Genomic DNA, 21,487 nt, shown 5'->3' with positions numbered 1-21,487 from the left:
TCACTTCAAGCAAGAAGGGGAAAAGTAACCAAGGGGTTAGGGAAGAGCCTGGCTGGGGTAAGGACACTCAAGAATAGGATTGGCTCACTCCCCAGTGGCCCTTCAGCTGTGGGTGGGAGACTGCCACTCACCTGGCTGGTGACCTCAGATTTAGCATCCAGCATCTGCCCCTGGGCATATACCTAGGTCACGCTTGCATGTTCTGAATAAAGTTTTCAAAAAGAAAGCATTGATTTGTATTGGTACAGAAAGTTAGAGAACATTTTGAGTTTAGCTATGGTTTGTTCTACAAAGGTTCATGTGTTGAGTAGGACTCAGTCTCTAAAAGAATAGTATTTAGAGATGGTAGAAACTTTGAGAGGTTGGTCATGTGAGCACTTCCCTCAGAAGGGACTAACACTCATCTTGAGAGTCAATCAGGTCTTAAGATAGACTAGATAGATAGACTAGATAGCATAGAGTGCATTGATAATAGAACAATCAATAATGGGCTATAATAAGGCAAGGTCATCACATGTGTACTACCATAGGATTATAAATGGTGCTTAGGAGAAAGAATGTAGGTAGAATTCCTAGTGGTACATAGATGTAGGGTACCATCAAATACTTAGCTCAGATGCTTTTAAAAGACTTAGAGCAGAAATAGAGATGGCCTGGAGAGATGAGCTGCAGTCCAGCTGATCCAGCCACAAAGTGTCCAGGTACCTCTCAGTTTGGCCATGTTTCTACACATTGTTTCCAGGCAGAGATGTTCATTTAGGGGAAGATAGACAACAAGAAACTAGATCTCCTCCTGGCACAAAATCCTTTCTAAACTCACTTTCCCATTGTTCAAGAAGTTAATTATTCAAAAATTTGACTCAAAGGACACAGGAGTCACTGGCCTGGGGTTGTCTGGTGACTGTTGATTTGTCTGGGATCCTTAGTTATGACTTAAACCTATCATTTCTGACCTCTTAAGGAAAGAACTCCTTTACCCTACCTCTTTCCCCTTTAACACCTCTATACCAGCAGTTAAGGAACCTATCCCCTGGTTCAAGACCTCAGGCACGTTTATTCTGAAGTGGTTCCCCTTCCTCCTGTTGTGGTTAACCCTTACACACTTCTTTCCACTATCCCCTTGGGGACTTCTGATTTTTCAGTCCTAGATCTCAAGCATGCGTTTTTCGCTATCCCTCTAGATACCCAGTTACAGGACATATTTGCCTTTATCTGGACAAATACTAACACCCATTTCTCTAATCAACTTACCTGGTCTGTTCTACCTCAGGGATTCTGGGACAGCCCATACCTATTTGGCCAGGCTCTGGCTTCTGACTTATTTTCTCTGTCTTTCCCTAAATCTAAGATTGTGCACTACATTGATGATATCCTCTGTAGCCCTTCTCTAAGAATTAGCAAAGCCGACACCTCTGCTCTTCTAAATTTCCTTTCCAGTCAAGGCTACAGGGTCTCACCTTCTAAAGTCCAATTGTCCACTCCTCAGGTCACCTATTTGGGACTAACAATTACCCCAACCCACAAGGCTCTTACCTTAGATAGAAAGAATCTGATTCAGTCTCTAACTGTCTCTTCTACAATTGATTTTTATCATTCCTAGGAAAGCTATTTTTTTATGTTTCTGGGTTCCTCTCTTTTCCTTCCTTTCTCACCCTTTATGTGAAGCAGTGTTAGGCCCCACTCATGAACCTCTTTCAAACCTGTTACCAAGCCCATTCAAAGGCTCCAACCTGCTCTCCTTAAGGCCCAGCCTTACATCTCCCTGACCTGATTTGTCCCTTTTCCTTCTATGTAACTAAAAAGGAGGGATTTGCCCAGCTCTTATGAGATGAGAAAGCCATTATGGCTCTGAAAGACACCACTATTCCCATGTCAACATCATTGCTTTGTGCAGTGGTCTGCGATGTCACCTCCTGACCCCCATTTTCTAATGTGTCATGAGCCCTGGCTGATGCAGATGTTTAATCTTGCCTTCCCTACACACAGGGTCACAAGATAAGCCTCAGATATTTTGTCAGCAACCTAAAGGAGACTAAGAAAGAACCCATGCTTAGATGAGAAGTACAATTATGACTGAATCGAAGGGGAAATTCTGTCCAATTGTTTCTAAAAGACTTTAATATGGCTCCATACAATGGGTATGAAATATCCATTGGAGATATGGAAGTTTGTCTAACATCTGTAGATGAATGGGGCATGTGTGTGTTACAATGTATGTATGGAGGACTGAAGATAATTTTCAGGAGTCAATCCTCTTTTTTCCACCATGGGTTCTGGGAACTGACTTCAAATTGTTAGGCTTGTCCAGCAAGGACATCTTGCTGGCACATACACACACGCACACATGCATCTATATCACACATACTTCACCACATAAATACATATCACATATTCATATATGCACATACATTCTGTAAAATATATGCACAATACTGGTGAAGAAAATAGACACTAAAGGTTACCATATTAAAAAACTAGGACACAATCATTTTTAAAGAGAATATTGAAAAGGCAAGTATCCCATATCCCTCCTACTCCTCCCCACCAGCAGAATAATGTAGAGAATGAACATAAATTTTAGCTATCTGTCTTGGGTCTTCTGATTTGGAGACAAATAAATTATATTTTTATTTAGGGGTGTGTGCATGCCATGTTATGTGTGGAGGTACATGTGACATGTGACAGTGTGTGAGAATTGGTTCTCTCCTCTCATCATGTGGGTCCTGGCGTCCTTAGATTTGGTGGCAAGTTCCCTTAACTCTGAGTGAAATCATCAAAAACATTATTTTATGATTTAAAAAGTTCTTTTCTTTTACTCTTTGCTCAAGTCTTGATTTCCCTATATATTTTCTTTGGGTAATTAAAACTGTTTCTACTCATTGATAAATAAATAATTACATTAGGATTTATAAGCATTTTAATAGTTTCAAACATCACACAATCCATGTAAAAGAAAGACATTTCTACCTTTGCTATTTATGAATTAGTTCACATGATTTTAGGAACATGAAGAGTAATAAATCATTCCTACCCCTCCAAAAGATATCTGGACAAAACAATTTTAAAAATAATCTTCAGTAATAGAAGTTAAAAAAACAGCTGATGAAAACAGATGTATCCTTTGTTTTGTATGAACTTCAAATTTTGTCATATGGCAAAAATGAAGGCTAAATTGGACTGAGTTCAACTCTGCATTTGGCATAGAATACGAAGCAGAATCTCCCTTGAAGGAAAAAAAAATCTACAAAGTCTAAGTTCTCCATTTATAAAGCAAGCATGGCTTAGACATATTTAAGGCCAGAACTTTCTAAGTCTTTCTCAAAAAGTTTGAACGAAAATGATTTAGGATTTAAAATACTAACCAGAGAATGAAACGGAGCCTAACTACTCGTGGGTTTTGAAAGAATGGTGTATTGTACAGCTTAAGTCTTCACTTTGACTGATTTTAAGGGGAAATAAGACATAGTCTTTCACCAAATAACTTTTTCCAATTTATAATTATTTTCCTGAGTTAGAACTCAATGTGGCCATGTTTCTGTTTCAACTACCCCCGATCCCTACCTGTTCTGGGTCTACTCACAAACAACTTTTCATTGCTTTGGTCCCTCCAAATGCTTACAGATCTTAAACTTTGGAGAAGGCCATCTAATTTGAGCTTCAAACATAGTGTTCTGATTGATAACAGATTTAAGAGTTCTATAGCTCAGACTTACTCTGTAAAAACTGGGGGCTTGGGAATGTAGCCTTTGAAAGATAGACCTTTTGTGTGGACCCAGAATGTATTCCACTAAGCTAAAGTTTCCTCTGCCACAGCGCAGGGTCCCCTCATGTAAATGACCTCTCATTGATTATCCTGAAACAATGAATCCACTATTTCTTTTGCTCTAATTAAACATTTTTTGAAAGACCATTGGGGACACAGCACTGAAAAACTTCTGGTAAACTCAAAGCCACACACCATCCTTAATCACACAAGGATTTGCTGTGCAACTGAGGAGCAAAACAAGAGTGAGAGAAAGTAAATAATTAATGGGAACCATTTTGGGGAAGGATGCTGTTGTTGTAGGTCCAAAAAGAAATAAGAAGAAAGAGAGGAAAGAGGGAAGGAGGGAGGAATGGAGGGGAGGAAGAACAGAGGTAGGGCAGAGAGAGTCAGAGAGTGACAGAGACAGAGGCAGAGACAGAAGAGGGAGACAGGCAGAGATAGACAGACTGAGAGAGGACGGCAGATTGTACTTGAAAGTTTTTTCCTTAGGTTAATGAAATGTGCATTTTTTGTTCATCAACAGTAGCAACAACATAGTAAAAATTTAACTTAGTTAAACTCTATCGGTTACAATGAAACTTGCCACAATTAACTCATCACAGGATGTGTCCTGCTCCTTATATAAGTATATATACAGTACCCATTTCTCTTTATTTCAAAACAAATAACCAGACTGTCTTACCAGTGGAAGTTGGGATATAACTTCCCAAGTACAAGGTAGAAAGATTTGGGTGAATACATTTTACTGCTCCCAGAGAAGAATGGGGTGGAAAGGCCACATTTTTTCCCAAATGGTAGCCCTGGGGTTTGCCCATTATCCATGCAGCTTTGTCTGCTGTAGTTTATTAATTTTGTCCCTTAGCAACCGTATTTTCACTGTGAGATGCCTTAACTGAGTGAAGCAGGGGATGAAGGAACCATGACTAGATGAAAGCGAATTGCAGCTAATAGATGGAACTGCGAAGGTAGCTACGGTCCCTGAGAGGAAAACATTTGAAGAGCGCTTCTCCGGAGCAGACAACCTCTTTCCAGACAGCTTTCCATATATCACCTTTCTACCTAAGTGTTGACTGTTGAGTAAAGCTGTTCAGGAACAGCAAAAGCATGGAGCCAACATCTGGAATGGATGCAGTGTTTGACTTCATCATTCTCCAGAGAAGAGCAGGGTCCCTCACAGTACCCAGGCTTCCACTACATTTACTGTATGGAATAGTAACACCCATGCTTCTCAGTTCGGTGCTCATTCTCACTTCCTGTGATGGAAGGAGGTTAACTGTTGCCTTCAGGAAACATCTGTATTGTTACTGCTTCCCTCCTTCCTCCACCTCTTCAGAATAATCTGTCTTTCTCAGTCATGAAGGAGTTCTGAATGTTTATCTCCTAACAGTGTGTGGCAACGTAATCACCACTTTCATGGTTTAATAGTTTTTTAAAGTTTGAAGGCATCACCTTTAAGATGTGATGAGTCTGTGAGGTTAGGATCTGCTCCGATCAATGGAACAGTGATGCTATTATTTGGGAAAGGTCCCTTACAAAAGGACATATGACATCCCTTTGTCTCTTTGACCTCATGTTTGGGATCAAACAAAAAGAATGTTAGAGTAAGTAATTTCTTGTTAGATACGACTCCCTTGATCTTGGGCTGCCCAGCTCCTAGAACCATGAGTCAAGAGTTTCTGTTAATTATTAACTAACCATCGTGGTGTGGTATTCTACTATAGCAGTAAGGTACTTTACAGGAAAAAGTAGTAATAATAGCATAAGAAGGCCCCGGGAACTGTTTTAGATGAGGAAAAAGAGACTTGCAGGAGAAAGGACAAGCAACACAGAATACCTTCTACTGACTGTTGTTTGCTCAGAAACAAAAGCCGTGGGAGGAAATATGAAGGAACAGAGGGGCACAGGAGTGTATCCTGATCTGGGGATTTTCCAAATCAGTCCTTTGGGACATCTTAGTTACTTGTGTTCTTATATCCCACAGACACAACTTAAAGAAGAGCTTATTTGGACTTAAGGTGCCATGATCCCTCACAGCAGGAAAGACACAACGGCAGGGAGGCAGCTGGTCACATGTCCACAGTCAGGAAGAAGAGACTGGCGGGTACCTGCACTTAGCCTGCTTTCTGTCCTTTGTTCAGCCTTAGACCCCAGTCTCTGGAAGTATATCCACTACACTTAGGGTAGGTCTTTCCTACCTAAACTAACCCAAACTATACCTCCCAGAAACACCCGGCATTGTTTTCATAGTGATTCTAAACCCTTCAAGTTAATCACAGTGTTTATACATTGCAGTGATGGGAGATAGAGAATTACTCCCTTCACTCGTGTGAATGAACTGTTGGTTATTTAACCTGTGGGATCCATGGAGCACTGGAAATGGGGAAATCTCCCCAGTCCAATTCTATTTGCCGACCAACTATTCTGGCAAATGCTGACTTTCTATTCCTCGCAGATTTCTTAAAGGTAACTGTCTCATCACTTACCTATTTCTTAATAAAAAGCTATTTCGTGTGAAGACATGAGACTTTCCCTACTCTGACTGTGATTTCTTATGTGTATGCAACCATCCTGGACCATGTAATGAACTATACAGCAAGGAAACATGTCATGTGACAGCCAACTGGCAGGTTGTCTCCTTACAGGGCTTTAGTTCAGACCAGCCGAGCCAGTACCAATTCTTCAACATACAGCGAAACAGAATCATGCTTAAGTTTTCTGGGAAATAAGAAAGGATGAATTGCAATGTCAGTGCAAAACTATGCAGTCACTGATTTGCAGCAGAATGCATCTGGTTTCAGGTGCCCTTGTATCTTTTGAGAGTACAAATCAAATAACACCCTTCACCATGCAACACAGTCTGTATGCGAAAGCTTCTTGGGGTTGTGTGAATGCTTCCAGGTCTGGCTTGTGCTAAGATTTACCAAATAACATTTTTAAAATTGAAACTGAAACTCGAGCAGTAGGGAAGTATTGTCTATGTTCCCCGAAATGGTTAATTAAGAATACCATGTTCTATTATACAGGAAGGAAGGAAGACTAAGGAATTCTAGAAACTGCCCAGGAAGGGTCCACTTATCACCATGTTCGCCACATGAGGGATACATACTTCCTAAGTGGATTGAGGAAACCACGCCCTCTCAAAGCACAGGCTTGAATCTTCTTTAACTTTGAATTGTCCAAGTGTTTGTACTTGTTTATTTCTCTCCCAGGCTCCTGTGTATCTTAATGTTGTCCAAGGTGATAACTTTTTTAAAAGGTATTGGTTACTTACAGGGAAATCATTACTTTCTATTAACTATTGTAACTATTTGTGGGAACTGTTTGTCTTTTCAGTTACTCTCCAGTTCCTTGAGAACTGGGAGGGATGTAGGATTGCTTGTCTATAACGTGGACTGAGACGACATACTGTTCCAAACCCACCTGGGCAGTTTCGAGAGAACACAGGAATGGTCTGCTGATGAATGAGGGGTTTTCTAAGCCGGCTTCCATCCACTGCCCAGCTCCATCGATCTCCCTCCTGACCAAATTCATCCCATCCCCCAAACCAGTGAAACTCTTCAGGGTTCCAGAAGATTCAGGGTTGAAACTCTTGAGGAGCGGGAACTATGGTACACCATGTGTTTCCTGTGGATATTTTCTTCTTCCTCCATAATTTTGTCATCTTACCAGCCAAATTAATAACACCATCTCAAGCCCCCTATGTAAGGTCACTTCATTCTTTCCTTGTCCAGTTCAACATAACAGAAAGCATAAAATTAAATTTCAGATTTCTGTTTACATCTCTCTTGCCCTAATCCCTATGGACTCTAGGGCAGGGCCCACTGGTTTATTATGTTTTTATCACCTACATGAGGACTGGTACATACAATTAGGGAGCAAGGAATATCTGCACTTTTATTTGAACATATGTATATATATATATTATATTGTTAGGAGTTTACTCTTACTATTATTAATAGCCTGAGATCTTTTCATAATATAAATATAATAGTTACGTTCAGAGACTACCGGTGTTGTTGACTGTTTGCCAATGGTGATGGTTATTCTTGGTTTTTGACTTGACTACCTCAGGAATTAATTAAAACCCAAGTGGTTAGGCATACCTGTGAGGGATTTTTTTCAACTGAATTACTTGAAATGGAAATAAACACATTAAATCCATATCCTTTGAGGTGAAAAGATGCATCTTAAATCTGAACCATAACTTCCTGGTGGCAGCTGGATCATGGTAGAAGGAAGTCTTGCTTTTTTGCCTGCTTGCTCACACTGTTGCTGGAAACTTCATTCCTTCACAAACGTTAGAGCCTACTCTGGAATTCCAGCTTAGAGAGAAGAGCAGCTGAGATGCCGAGCCTTGAGGATGGAACAGTTTTTCAGTTCTTGGACTTTCTGTCAGGAGACAGCCATTATTTTTGGAATAGTTCTACTGTAACCTGAAAGCCACTCCGAGAAATTATATATATATACATATATATATACATATACATATATACATATATATACACATATATACACACATATATATATATGTATTCATTTATCCTTTTCTTTAGAGAACCCTGACTTAACACCTAACACACACAGAGTTAGGTTCAATTCCCAGCAAAAATGAAAAGGAAGAAAGAAAAGTTATTTCTATTTTAGAGAAACACACGTCCTCTTCAACTGGTGACGGTTTTGTAGAATTAGATCACAGGCAGCTGGCACCAACAATTAACTTCTAAATTAAAAAAAAGAAAACCTATGTCTTTTAAAGCAAGTTCATTAGCCCTTCAGTCGCAGCAGCTCCTTCCTCCAGTTCGACCATTAAAGTCCTCATACTCTTTAGTCTTGATTTGCACGCTGAAGGTGTACACTGACAGCCACCTCCACTCTGCAGGACGGTTTAGACCAGCCAGGATGAGGACAGTAATCTGGTTCTCAGTTGCCTTTGTCATCTTGTCCTTTCCCTCCTGGAACTCTTTCAGTAGGGCTACCGGATGTCACAGAAATGCATCCCGGGCAAAATGGGTATCATTTCTCTGTTTGACAAGTGTCCATGACTCTGAGCCCAGAGAGGATGTAATAAGCATACCCTGGGGCTTGGCCAGGATATTCTAGTCAGTTAGCAAAACAAGACAGAGGGCACAGGGCTTAACACCCATGATGGCTAGGACTGTACTTTGGGGCAGGCCACTTGACCCTTCCCAGGTGCAGCCTGGTGGTCGGCAGCTAAGGAAAAACAAGCACTTATAGCATCCTTCCTGTAGCTATGAGAACACGTCGTCTCTGTTTATGCATAGGTCAGCTGCTTCCTAGCTCTGGAATGAACTCAAAATGGTGGCAGAGCACGTGATACATGCTGGGTCAGCATTCTAAGGAGAGCAGGCTTAGTGCAGATGTGTCTGCTAAAAAAATAGCTTTAGTTCATTACATGACACTTAGACAGGTGAAAAGAACTCACAGATTCAAGTTGGCTTCTCAAGAAAAAAAAAGCAGTTCCTGCAGGAGTCTTTTTCATGTTCACTAAGGTTAGGGAGCAGAGGTGTAATAACTATGCTACCTTAAAAAATGTGCTGAGACCCTTTGCATGTCCAAGACTTAAGAAATGAGCAAAACCTCCGAAAAACTTGGAAATTGGAACAACATTCAATTTTTATCCTCCTTGAAAAGAATGCAACCTCACTCTGGATTCAGTTTAGCTCCCTTCACATCTTACTAATAAGAGTTTAGAGCTAATAATTGCTGTGAGTACAGTGAGTGGGGAGCTGGACCCACCTGCCATTTGTAGAAAGAGGTACATTTCCAGTGTCCCAAGAACTAAAGGTGAAACCCGTGACATATGTCCTTATAGTTTTGTTACTTTTATTTTCTCCAGGAATGAAGTCTAGCATTATAAATATCAATATACAGAAGACACTGCATAGAGTGGTTGCCTGTTTACAAAGGGTGAAGGTATTGGCTCTGCCCTCCATCTCTAATGATGCACGTTGTTGTCTCTGGAGCTTTGCTCTAATTCTCTTCACTCATAGTTTGACTTCTCCCACACATATACAACCATTCGGCCTTACAGCCATTTATGACAAAACCAGCTATTTACATGGCTGCTCTCATCTCTAATGAAAAAGACCAGACAATCAGAGGGTCAGAAACTGCTGTCATCTGTTGGCTATTTATTATTTTCTAGACACTGATTTGCAGTTTACTGTACTAATCTCTCACAATGAACTTATGAGCTGACTAACGCCACCAATTCACAGTTTGCAGATGAGAAAAGTGAGTCAAGTGGTATTAACTTAGCCAAGGCCACATAACTGGTAAGTGACTAAGTTAGGATCAAAGCCGAGGTTGGCGGGTCAGATCTCATGATCTGTACGTGATATAGTGCAGATGGTCGCAGAGTACGCAAGCTCTGCTCATGAGACATCCTTGCTGGTGACCATCACACTGTCTTTAGAGATGAATGGATCCCTTGCAGCTTTATTCCCGGGAATTTTCAGTCTGGGGCTCTTAGCCACTCATTTTCATGTTCTGTTCAGAATTAACTTTCATGTAGGTTGCCTATCAAGGAGGCAGGGTCCTTAGGAATCATAGATGGCCATGTCTCTACTTCATGCTTTCTGGATATTGGTCCATGTCCTTGCTTTGTCACTCTTGTTAGATACCAGGGATAAGTTGTGTAAGTTCTGAAGTTTCTATCCTCCATGTTAATATCATATCCTCCTCCATTTTAAATGATTCCTTCACTTATTTAATTACTATAATAATAGAGATTGGACCTAGGGCCATGTTCACGACCTGCATGGTAAGCATTGTGTTATTAGCCCCAGACCACCTCACCTTGTTTTTAATTGATACAATGTTAATATATATGTGTTACAATATATAGTAACATATATATTATATATATATGATGATTTTGGATGATGTTATCAAACAAAAGTTCAAATAAGAATGCAGCACTAAAATAATTAATTAATAGTACTCCTGGGTGCTCATTGATTCTTTTGTCCACAAGTGAATTCGATAGTGTTTAATTAGCATTCACTGCCAAGTCAAGAACTTGACACAGCCAAGAATTTTCTCTAAAAAGTGCCCTGATGAATAACTGTCTTTATCGGGTTAGAGTGGTCTTAATTATTAATTGATGCAGGAGGGCCTGGTCCACTGTGGGCTCTCCCTAGAGGGCCGGGCTTGACTGTATACAGAACTAGCTGAGCATGAGCCTGAAAACCAGAAAGCCATCCAGAAAGTGAGTTAGCAAACAGTATGTCACCTGATTCCGGTCTGAGTGTCTGCCTGGAACCCCTGCCCTGACTTCCCTTAATGATGAACTGTGACCTGGAAGTGTAAGACTTACTCCCCAAGCTGCTTTTGGTCAGAGTGTTTTCTCACAGCAGCAGAAGGAACAACAGGTGGATAGGAGGTGACTCATACTCCCTGGACTGCTCAGACACTGGAGAAGGAACAGATCTGGCTCAGCAAGGATAAATAAAGTGTATCCCTAGTGTCGTGGGAGCATAGGCTAGGGTGACTCACTTTTCCTAAGGAAGCTTTCAAGAATTCACATAGGAGACAACATTTGATCTAGTGTAGGAAAGGTAAGTAGGAGAGGTAGGTAAGGCTATCCAGTCAGAACAGATGGTAAAGACCACGATGTATGCTGGAGCAAGGTGTGGTAAGATTCTAAGTAGAGAGTCGAGAGACAAGAGAAAAGTGGGAGCAGATTGAGGAGGGTTGAACCAAGACAAATATTTTGATAGTTTCCTGTAATAGTGAATGAGTCTAGAGAAGAGAAGTGGGGCTGTGGTAGCTTTGGGAATAGAGGAGGCAGACCCAGGGGAGAGGCAGTAGAGTAGGAAGCAGGTGCTGAAGGCCAGGGACTTCTACAAACTGCCCCATTGTGTGCTTAGGGGTGGGCCCTGAGGAGCCATTAAGAAGTAATTTCTTAACAAAGGGCTGTTCCATTTCAATCATTAAGGAAGGGGGAAAATGACCCTTATATTTTTGCTATGGTTAGGATGAGTCTATTAAATTATTATTTTTATGTGTGTATTTACTTCAACTGAGTATCCCAAAGGAGGAGAGTAAATTCCCAAATGATGGAAAACTGAGGACCTTTACTGGGTGGAGCAGGGCTGCCCACGGAGTGTGTTTCTCTGCCATTTGATCCCTTCCACTTGAATTCTCCATGCAATAGCTATGATTCAGAAGCAAGCACGTGCTCGGAGATGGCCTCCCACAGTGATCCAAGCACAGCATGGCAATTTAGCATGCTCCATTTTAATTTGGACAAAAACGATTTCCAACCTAGTTTTTCAAGACGTTTCAAGAGGTAACAGGGTTTGTAGGATTTTTCCTTTTGGTTGTAAGCATACAACTTTCCTCTGCTGGTCAATAGACAGGAAGATTGTGGTGCTGCTGTCAAGCTGTTGAAACAGTTTACCCAACCAGATGGGCCCTGATTTTACAGATAATTACAGTCTGGTTCTCAGCAGCCATGCACAGATCTTATGCCTGGCTTCGTGCAGACACAGAAGGTTAGCACAAGCCAATTAATAACATTTGACTCAACCCCAGGGTCATCTCAGGGTGATGACTACATACTTTCTGGAGGCTACTGCTAGAATTCAGACAGTTAACAGGGACCTAAACAGGAGCTTTCTCCACTCAGCTCCAGTTTATACACGCAGAATTTGGAATAAGATCCTGAATTTGGTTTGACATTTATGTGTTTCTGTAATCTTTTGAATCCCTGGCAAACTGAAGTCCTGAATACAGTGGAACGGTTTACTTGGGTGTCAAGGAGAAAAATTTTAATTAAGTTAATTTAAAATAAGATCAAATATAGGCTAAAGGAGAGTCTCATGGGGCCAGGGCTTACAGAGGTCACGTGACTGTCTTTACTGAACACCCACAGTCATCCCATGTCTTATATATTCACACATCCCACCAATTCCCAATGTCCTGAGTCCTCCACACAGAGACCAGTGGAGCAAAGATTTTGCTTCTCCCTCTATATTATTCTCTCACATGTGCCCAGGAGGCTGTACTGGATGGCTGTCATGCTAACTCTCCATGTGTCTTAGTGAAACTTTGTTTTTGGCAAGAGCCTGTATGGAAACACACAGGCAGAGCATCCAGCTGATCGGTACTAGCTTTAGAGCAGGGCAGTGTAGCTTTTCTTTATGGAGAAGAACAAATGCACTCAAATTCAGCAGTAGTAGCTCACTGCTTATCCCTGAGACCCAGGAGCTGAGGAATGTTAAAATTTCAACTTGAAAGCTAATCAAGAACTTTTGAATGCTAAGATTTTCAACAATAGGAATATGTAGGAAGGAGCATTATTTCTGAGGAGACGTAGCTTGGCATTTGTAGAAAGTCCAGTTAGACTGGTCCTAAATGAAATGTAGCAATGAAATAAAAGAAATCGGAGCTAGAAAGGAGGTAAAGCCATTCTTTTTAAGGAGAAAAAAACAGACTCAGAGAAACAAAATGACCTGACCAGCTACACAGAGACTATGGCTGGTCCTTCATGACCCTTGATTATCTGGGGACCTGACCACTGGAATCAGGACTACAGATAACGGCCTCTTCTGTGTGAAGGTACTGTTATGTTCAGCTGGGTTACTTAATGACATGTTAAATACAAAATCAAGATGACATTTGATTGTCTGGAAGAGACCTTTTATTTTCCTTCCCTTTCGTGTTGGCTGATATTCTGGCTTGATGGGTGGAGACAGTATCTTGTTCCATGAGCTGAAAGCCATGTTCTGACTGTGCTCATGGGGAGTTAAGGACACAAACGGTTCAGAAATGATGATCTTTCAGTGTTCTGTTCTGTACTTGTGGGTTTGGTATCCTCGTACTCAACCCACTGTGGGTCAACATTTGAGAAAAAAAAATCCATTTTCCCTCAACACATACAGATGTGACTTTGTCATTGTTTTCTAAAAATATAGAGCATGTTCAATGTGATCGGTATTTGTATGTTATCTAGAGATGGTTTAAACTATATAGAAAAGTGTGTGAAGATTTTATAGCAACATTTTGTCACTTTACATAAGGAACTAAGAGTGTCTACTGATTTTGTATCCTTGGGATCTTGGACCTGCACCTCTGAGGATACAGAGGAAAAAGTGTACACCCTGGGTTATATTCATAGCCACCTCTTTCTCCCTTGTATACTCAGAGTCACACCAATGTTACTGCCACCCACTCTTTCTTGGTTTAGTGTTAGATCCGGCAACAATGTGGATAGCATTTTTTGTTTGTTTATTTTGTGATTCACTAAATACTTTTAAAATAGAAACTTAGTCACCTCCTGCATGTATTATTGCACACTAGTGAACCACAAATGCATTTATGACAAAATAATTACTATTATTGTGCAAAAGGGTATAGTTTAAATATTTCTCACACATTTAAGGCCTATCTATGTATCATGTATGTATGTATGTATATATGTATATATGTACAAATGTATATATGTATGTATGAATGTATGTATGTATGTATGTATGTATGTATGTATGTATCTATCTATCTATCTATCTATCTATCTACCTATTTTCTTGTCCTTGTGATGAACTACGAGGTCAGCAGATTCAGTCAGAAGGTGTCAGAACTAATAGGCCAGAATTATGGATAGTTTGTGAGTTACCATATGGTTTCATGGAATCTAACCTGGGTTGTCAAGAGCAGCCAGTGTTCTTAGTAACCATGCCATTTCTTCAGGTCCTTTCTGATTTTCTTTTTAAAAACTTTATCTAGTACAGAATCAAGGCACTAAACTAGATGAACTATGGGATTTACTAAAATTATTGGGCAATTTAGTATTTATTTAACTGAGAGTTGAACGTAAGTCAGGTAATTGAAAACCTTCTCCATTTTGTATTTACTTATTTTAATAGATAAATTAAAGTTCTGAATCCCCATGTCAAGTCAGCAGAGATACACAATTCCTATGTGTTTCCATGTGCACAGCCTTTAGAATCTGGATCCTAGATTCACTCTTCATTGTTTAATACCTACAGACTCTGATGGAGTCCCACTGCTCTTGCAAGACTCCGTTATGCAAATATTTACACCAGAACTTTTAAACATCCACAAACATTCATTTCCCTCTCCAAATAACATCGCCCAGACTGCTCAGAGCACTCTATGACATGGTGTCTCTGGACTCTCTGGGCTCTCAGGATGGGTGTCTCTGAGACCTACCTGCTCAGTCTCCCCGGCTAAGCACAGCCACAACAGGGAATTTGGTGAGCCCCTGTTGGTATTAATAAGTGGTATTGAATATTTCAAAATGCTTTCTTCTATTTTAATCCTGATTCTACATCAAGCGACACACTAGCAATAGAATTCTCAGTACTGGAACTTTCCACAGACCCTCGTTCCCTTGATACAGAGGGTCATGGTGACACAAAGGTTTCAAAAGAGAAATGGAAACTCTCAGAAGAACCTGGACAACTTTGGAGTTTGGAGATGTTTTTAAATAATTCAAGGAGACAGAAAGCAAAGAAGGAAGCAAGGAAGGAAGGGAAGTGGGAAGGAAGGAAGGAAAGGAAAGGAGGGAGGGAGGAAGGAAGGAAGGAAGGAAGGAAAGGAGGAAAAGGAGGGAGGGAGGGAGGGAGGGAGGGAGGGAGGAGAGATGCCAAACTTACTTCATCCACATGCCCAACAGCACCAAAGATCCTCGCCATTTGTCCAGTGAGGTAGGGGAATTGCTCTGCAATCTCTTTCAGCATTGGGAGAAAACTGTTCAAGGCCAGCGGCTCATGGCCTGCTATTTCTATGAGGATGTTCAGGATGATGTCATTATAGGTTGACTCCTTCAGGTTTCTGATCAGGAAAGGAACACATTTCTGAACCACCTACAAAGAGAGAGGAGAGGAGGAAGGGGAAGGGAAATGACAAAGAGAACTGTTAGCCAAATCAGAATGACTTTCCAGAGAAAACTTTGCTGAGACAGCCTCATACTGTAGCCTAGCTAGGCTCAGTTTAAAACCATCTTCTCACCTCAGCCTTTTGAGTGCTAGGTTTACAGGCCCATGGACAGCAACATAGTAAATATTAAATCAGGAGGCAAAATCCTGGGATTATTAAACTCATGGTAAATCTCCTGACTTTGGAATCTAAACTTTACAATAAAATCATCTGCACCCGGGTCTGCTTTCTTTTTAAGTTTCAATCTGCTGTTGAAATGTGAAGTCCACAAAGTTTCCATGTCGCTGATGCTCAAACCAAGCTTTGGCAAGCAATACAAATCCTGCATTCTTCCAGCAACTACCAGAGCTGCGGCTGAAGGATGGCCAGTGAGTGAGAGACCCTTGCTGATCTTACTAAAACCCCCTGTTTGGGGAAAGTCTGTTTAGAAATGCTTCATGGTGGGGACAAGAAAGTGGGAGGGGTTTCTCATTTGTTTTCAGTCTCCAGTTTTACCAGGAAATGTCACAATAAGGTATAATTATTAAAGCAAAACTGGTTTCCACCATAATCCCATTGCTTAGTAATGCCTTTATGAGTATAAGAATTAAATAATTCTTACTAGAAAATATGACATTCTGTGGAATACGGGGACTAATACACAGTTATGGAAAGGGTGCCATGGGTAGAATTACGAACCAGGATAAACTAGATAGGCTTGAGATAACTAAAATTATCCTGCATATAGATTTAAACTTCATTCATTCATTCATCCATTCATTCATGTACTTTGGGAGAAGAGAACATGGCTTGTTCCTGGGAAGTCAAACATCCGCAGTTCTATAAATGCTGCCTGTGTATTTGGGAGGGATGACATGCCCTTTAGGAGACACTGTGAGAGGTCTCTGGCTCATATAGCAAAAGTGTCAGCCAACTGCTCTGGGTCAGGGCAACATACCTGACCTGAGGCATTTGGAAATGGAAAATGCTCACACATTTCCTGCCCATTCTATAAAGCTCCATTTCCTAGCCCTTGCCCTTCAGGTCCTGTTTCTGGAACAACAAGGAGTGTGACACCTGGTTTTTCTAAGCATGTGAATTTTGAGTTTTAATTTAACTCGAGCTGCATAGCCTAAGCTCCATAAGACTATGTCATCTGTCTGTCCCTTCAGGTAGAAAAGGGAAAAAGAAAAGAGAGAAGGGGGAAGGATAGAAGGAGAGAAAAAGAAAGGAGGAGAAAAGAGAAATGGTAAAATATATTTTTGAAAGCAGGCAAGCAGGCACCATGAAAATAAACTCCCCCATTCCCTGAGGGGGGCAGATGACTCCATAGCAGGCACAGAAAGCAGAACCATCTTCAACACTGTCAACAGCAATCATGACCTTATACATGAAATAAAAGCTGAGCATTTCTCTGTGAATCCTAATAAAGCTAAGTTTATTGTGATGGTGATAGAAAAGCAAGATATTTTAAAGTCTGTCCAACACATGAAAGCAAAGTGGTGCCCTGGCAGGAGGTGCGTCCCATACCAGGGAGGGCCCTGTCTCCAAGGGCTGCCTTGGTGGGTTGACTTCATGTCTGGCAGAGAGTCCCGTGTCTGCTGTGAGCAGAGCAGTCACAGAGACTGTGCAGATGGCGGACACAGAGGAAGCAGACATGGCTCTCATCCTCTTGCAGCATACCACTGAAAGAATTCTCCAATGGCCTCCTTGCCCGGCCTGTCTTCGTCCCTCGTGAGCTAACCTCATAACTGCCTCCAGAGTACCTCGTTCTAAAACCTCGGTTTGATGCTATCAAGCTACCCCCATGATGCAGAGCCAGAAGCCCGATGCCGGGCCTTGAGCACCTTCACTTAGGGTCTTTCTGCTTCCTTTCCCCCACGGCCAAGCTTCCTGGTCCCACTGCTTTGCTGAAAGCAGAAGGAAGTGTCTGCTTCCTCACTGACTCTCTGCCCGCCCGGTAGACAGAGGGCCTGGGGTAGCGTCCTGTAACCACATACCTAAATATTCAGCAGCTCTTTAAGATACAATCCTCCTGCCTGGGAAATGGACCTTGCGACAATCTGGCATGCTTGACTTCGACTTAGAATCTCTGGCCTGTGTACAAGAAGTAGGGAGAGATGACCCGACCCCCTTTCTGTCTACCCTTACCTTTTCCCGCCTGCAGGCTAATTTAAGCAACCTCTCAGGAATATGAGGCCACTTAGCAGTGTAACGTAGATCCTAAAAAAATAAAATTTCTTCACAAAATATGTGAAGCATGAGACTAGCTTGAAGCCCTGTCTCGGGGATCCCCTTAGGGAAATTCACACCGTTCTGACAGCTCATCTCACAGTTAAATCTACTTACAAGCACTTTCTGGCCTTTGTTCCACATTTCCTACTATAAATTGTACTTTTGCAATACGAAAGGTGGAGAAAACTGAGAACTTTTGCTCTTTAGTTCTGACCTAAACTGCAAATAAACCCATTCCTTTTTACGGATTCCTGAATCCTGATTTTTTTTTTTAATGTAAAATAAGCAAGCAAAAGACTCAGAAGGGCCCTCGTCAGTCACACTCTTAGAGTGGCTTGTGCTGCCATGAACAGATCCAGAGCCAGTGTGCAGAAACACGAGATAGAGACAGGCTCAAGGTGTCCTGGGCTCTAGTGTCCCGGGCTGTACTTAGTGAGGGGTGGGTTTAAGGTGGGGCACAAGAAGAGGAAGCCCTGACAGAACTGTCCAAAGCAAGCAGCTGAAGTGAGTTCCAGCCTTGAACTCTCTGGCTTTTCCTGCCGTTCATAATGTGGCCTCACCACAGAGTTGACATTTTGTGGATACCTCTCCACAAAGCCAAGAAAATTATTGACATTTCAAGACCTATGTATAAAATAGAAGGCAAAGTGTGTGTGTGTGTGTGTGTGTGTGTGTGTGTGTGTGTGTGTGTGTGTGTGTGTGTACTACCACTTAAACTAGTCCTCTGGCAAAATTTTCTAGTTAATTTGGCTAGCATCAAGACTTCATTAATTTCTAGAAATCTATGAAAATGACTGCCATTCCTTTTGCTTGTGGCTTATTTTCACCACACCAATGTTCTGGAAAAGAGGTTCTGTTGTGCAGACTGTTTCTGAAGAGTCTCTATATCTTTTGCTTGATCTTCTTCATGGTTTGTAAATGACATCAAGTAATTATGCAAAATGACCCCTAAGCATTGTGGGCATGGCAACTGGCCTGGTGGATGATGTGTGAGGTGTTGTAAGATTTGGCACGAGAATAGGAATCTTCTACTCTGTTGTGTGAAACCCAGGAATTGACCAGTTCCTCTGGGTCTGAACACTGAGGAGGGAGAGTTTCACTTGCCTCTCTCTGTCACTCATCTTTGCATGCCTGGGGCCAGAAGCCCATGCCTGGGGCTAATAACATGTATGCACACACATTAATAAATTCTGTTCTGTTTGCTAGCTAAACCCAGGAAGTCCCATGGCAGCCAGGAAAACACTGACTTTATACTTATAAAGGCAACTTGGAAAACTGACCACACAAACTTTTCCTATAAATGGATCCTGAGGTTCCCCTGGGGATGCTGACCATGAGTCACTAGCCAGGAACTGCCTCTCTATCTGAGAAGAATAGTGTCCTGTAAAGAATGACACCCAGTATTATTGATGACTTGCCTGACCACCCATGTACATCTTAGAGCTTATAGGTATGTGGATGCTAAGACTTCATGGACCATAAGCTTTGTGTAGAGAAGTTGTCTCTACAGAGCTTTGAATGAGAGTCTCCAGGGCCTTCTTTTATGGGGAAAGAAGAGCTAACAAGAGACACACTTTGTTCCTGATCTATATTACGGTCCAAGAAAGAGGTTTTTTAAGGCCCATTATTGACCAGTCCTGAGAGTCATGTTCTCTCACTGGTCTCAAAGGGAAGGTGGTGAGAACCACATTCAACAAACAAAACAAATCCAATCAACCAACCAACCAGCCAACCAGCCAACCTGTCAACCAACCAGTCAACCAACCAACCAGTCAACCAACCAATCAATCAACCAACCAACCAATCAATCAACCAACCAACCAACCAACCAATCAACCAACATCCCAGATTAGTTCACTCATTAGAGATACCACTAATGACCTCTGTTTTAGTTACTTTTTTCAACAAGAAAACCAGCAGAAGCAACTTGAAGGAGGAAGGGGTTTGTTTTAACTTATACTTTCAAGGATTTCAGTCCATCATGGTATGGAAAGTAGGGTTTGGGAGGCTCAGTCCCTGTTGGGGTTTCTCACATCATGGAAGACCATTGAAGCAGATGTAACCCCCAGAGGACTGTCCTTATTGGTCTATGTCTGCAATGTTCTGAATCAGCACTACCAGCTAGAACTAAGGTTTCTGTATGTGAGCGTGCAGAGAACATTTCAGACCCAGACCATCACATCCTCCAGGTGACATATGGCAAGACTTTATCCTGACATGCACAGTCACACCCCTCCATGTCCTTCTGATTAATTCATCTGGAAGGGGATGGATCAGAATTGAGTTAAAATCTAGTCTGTGTTTCTAGGTGCTGGTGCTTTGTAGGCCCCTCTGCAAACCCTCTCTCCGTGATTATGCCCCTGACCACTGGTAAAGCAGGTATTCTGTATGTCACTGCCTATGGCTGGGTAGGTTCTAAGGGACCTTAGAACTGAAGGAGCAAGTGGAAGGTTCACTTTCACAGGAAGAGAAGGGATGGGAGCAGCTGACTGGGCAGTCCCCTCTTACAACTCTTTTAATGGTTAAAATCTGGGCACAGTGAAGTCCACTCAGTCACTCTAAGTGCCTCCCTCCTAGGCCTGGTCTCTTCATTCTGGAGTCTACCCTCAGAACCCACTACCTCATCCAGAGCCTGTTCCTCATTCAGCTCACTTCTGTCTTTTGTCATCATCTATCTCACGCATTCTGCTAAATCCTCTGGAAATCATCTGCTTTAGAAGTTACAGTTGTGCTCTGAGTCTCTGTTTCTTTGTGTCTCTGTGTCTGTCTGTCTGTGCATGTGCATGTGCATGTGCACGCACGCACGTGCACATGTGTGTGTTTGCGCGAGTGTGAAATGATTTCTAGGATATAGTCATATCAGATTTTAGTTACAGCTTGGCCTTATGCGTGCAGCTTTGGAACCATGACAAGTGTCCATTCAGATTATCCGTATGTGGTGACTTTAGGGAGGGCAGTTTGACTGTGATTTATAAAGGGAGATAGGGCCTTGAGCAGAAGAAGGCCTGAGGGCTGATCAGCATGAGGCCATTGTGAAAAGTCACCTCACCAAGTCACTCCTCATCACTAGGAGTGATCCAAATTTTGGGTTTTCCTTCTATAAGCTATAAAAAGCTCCCTGTGTGGGATGGGATGAGGGATGGGATGACTGCAAGCCACCGGCCCAGTGGCTGCTACCTGTGTGTAAATGAGCTCAACCAGTCTCAGCACCCATTGTCCATTGTAACCAGGATGGAGAAAAACAGCCCCCTCTCGTAACCTTTTCTAGGGGAAACTACTCAGGCCGAGAGAAGATAAAGGTATAAGTCGGACAGTCTGGCTTCACATCTTTCTTATTCTCCACCAGGTGTATGAGATCAAGCCAGTTAACTCCTTGGAGTATCTGTTTCGATTAAAGTCAAATGGAGGAAGATTAGCACATTGTTGAGTAATTTATTGGATTAAGTGAGCTACTATATGTAGAAAAGAGTCCATTGTAAATGGTCAAGTTGTCTGCAAAGTTAGGCACGAATTCTAACTTTTCCATGTGAGAAAGATCCACAAAAGGAATGCTGTACACCAGGTGCTAAGTCAGCATCC

At 41.8% G+C, this 21,487-nt stretch overlaps 1 protein-coding gene across 1 annotated transcript in view; it reads right to left on the bottom strand.

The window, feature by feature from the left end:
• Positions 1-21,487, bottom strand: part of Veph1 (ventricular zone expressed PH domain containing 1) — a 773,456-nt gene that overhangs the window by 693,676 nt on the left and 58,293 nt on the right. The window contains exon 6 of the mRNA XM_032898283.1: positions 15,412-15,621. Coding sequence (XP_032754174.1) covers positions 15,412-15,621 — 210 coding nt within the window. The remainder of the gene's footprint in view (positions 1-15,411; positions 15,622-21,487) is intronic.

The sequence above is a fragment of the Rattus rattus genome, chromosome 3 (genome assembly GCF_011064425.1).
Source record: "Rattus rattus isolate New Zealand chromosome 3, Rrattus_CSIRO_v1, whole genome shotgun sequence".
Taxonomy (NCBI): Eukaryota; Metazoa; Chordata; class Mammalia; order Rodentia; family Muridae; genus Rattus; species Rattus rattus.
The sequence above is the reverse complement of the archived record's forward strand: the minus strand, read 5'-3'. Positions and strand labels throughout refer to the sequence as shown.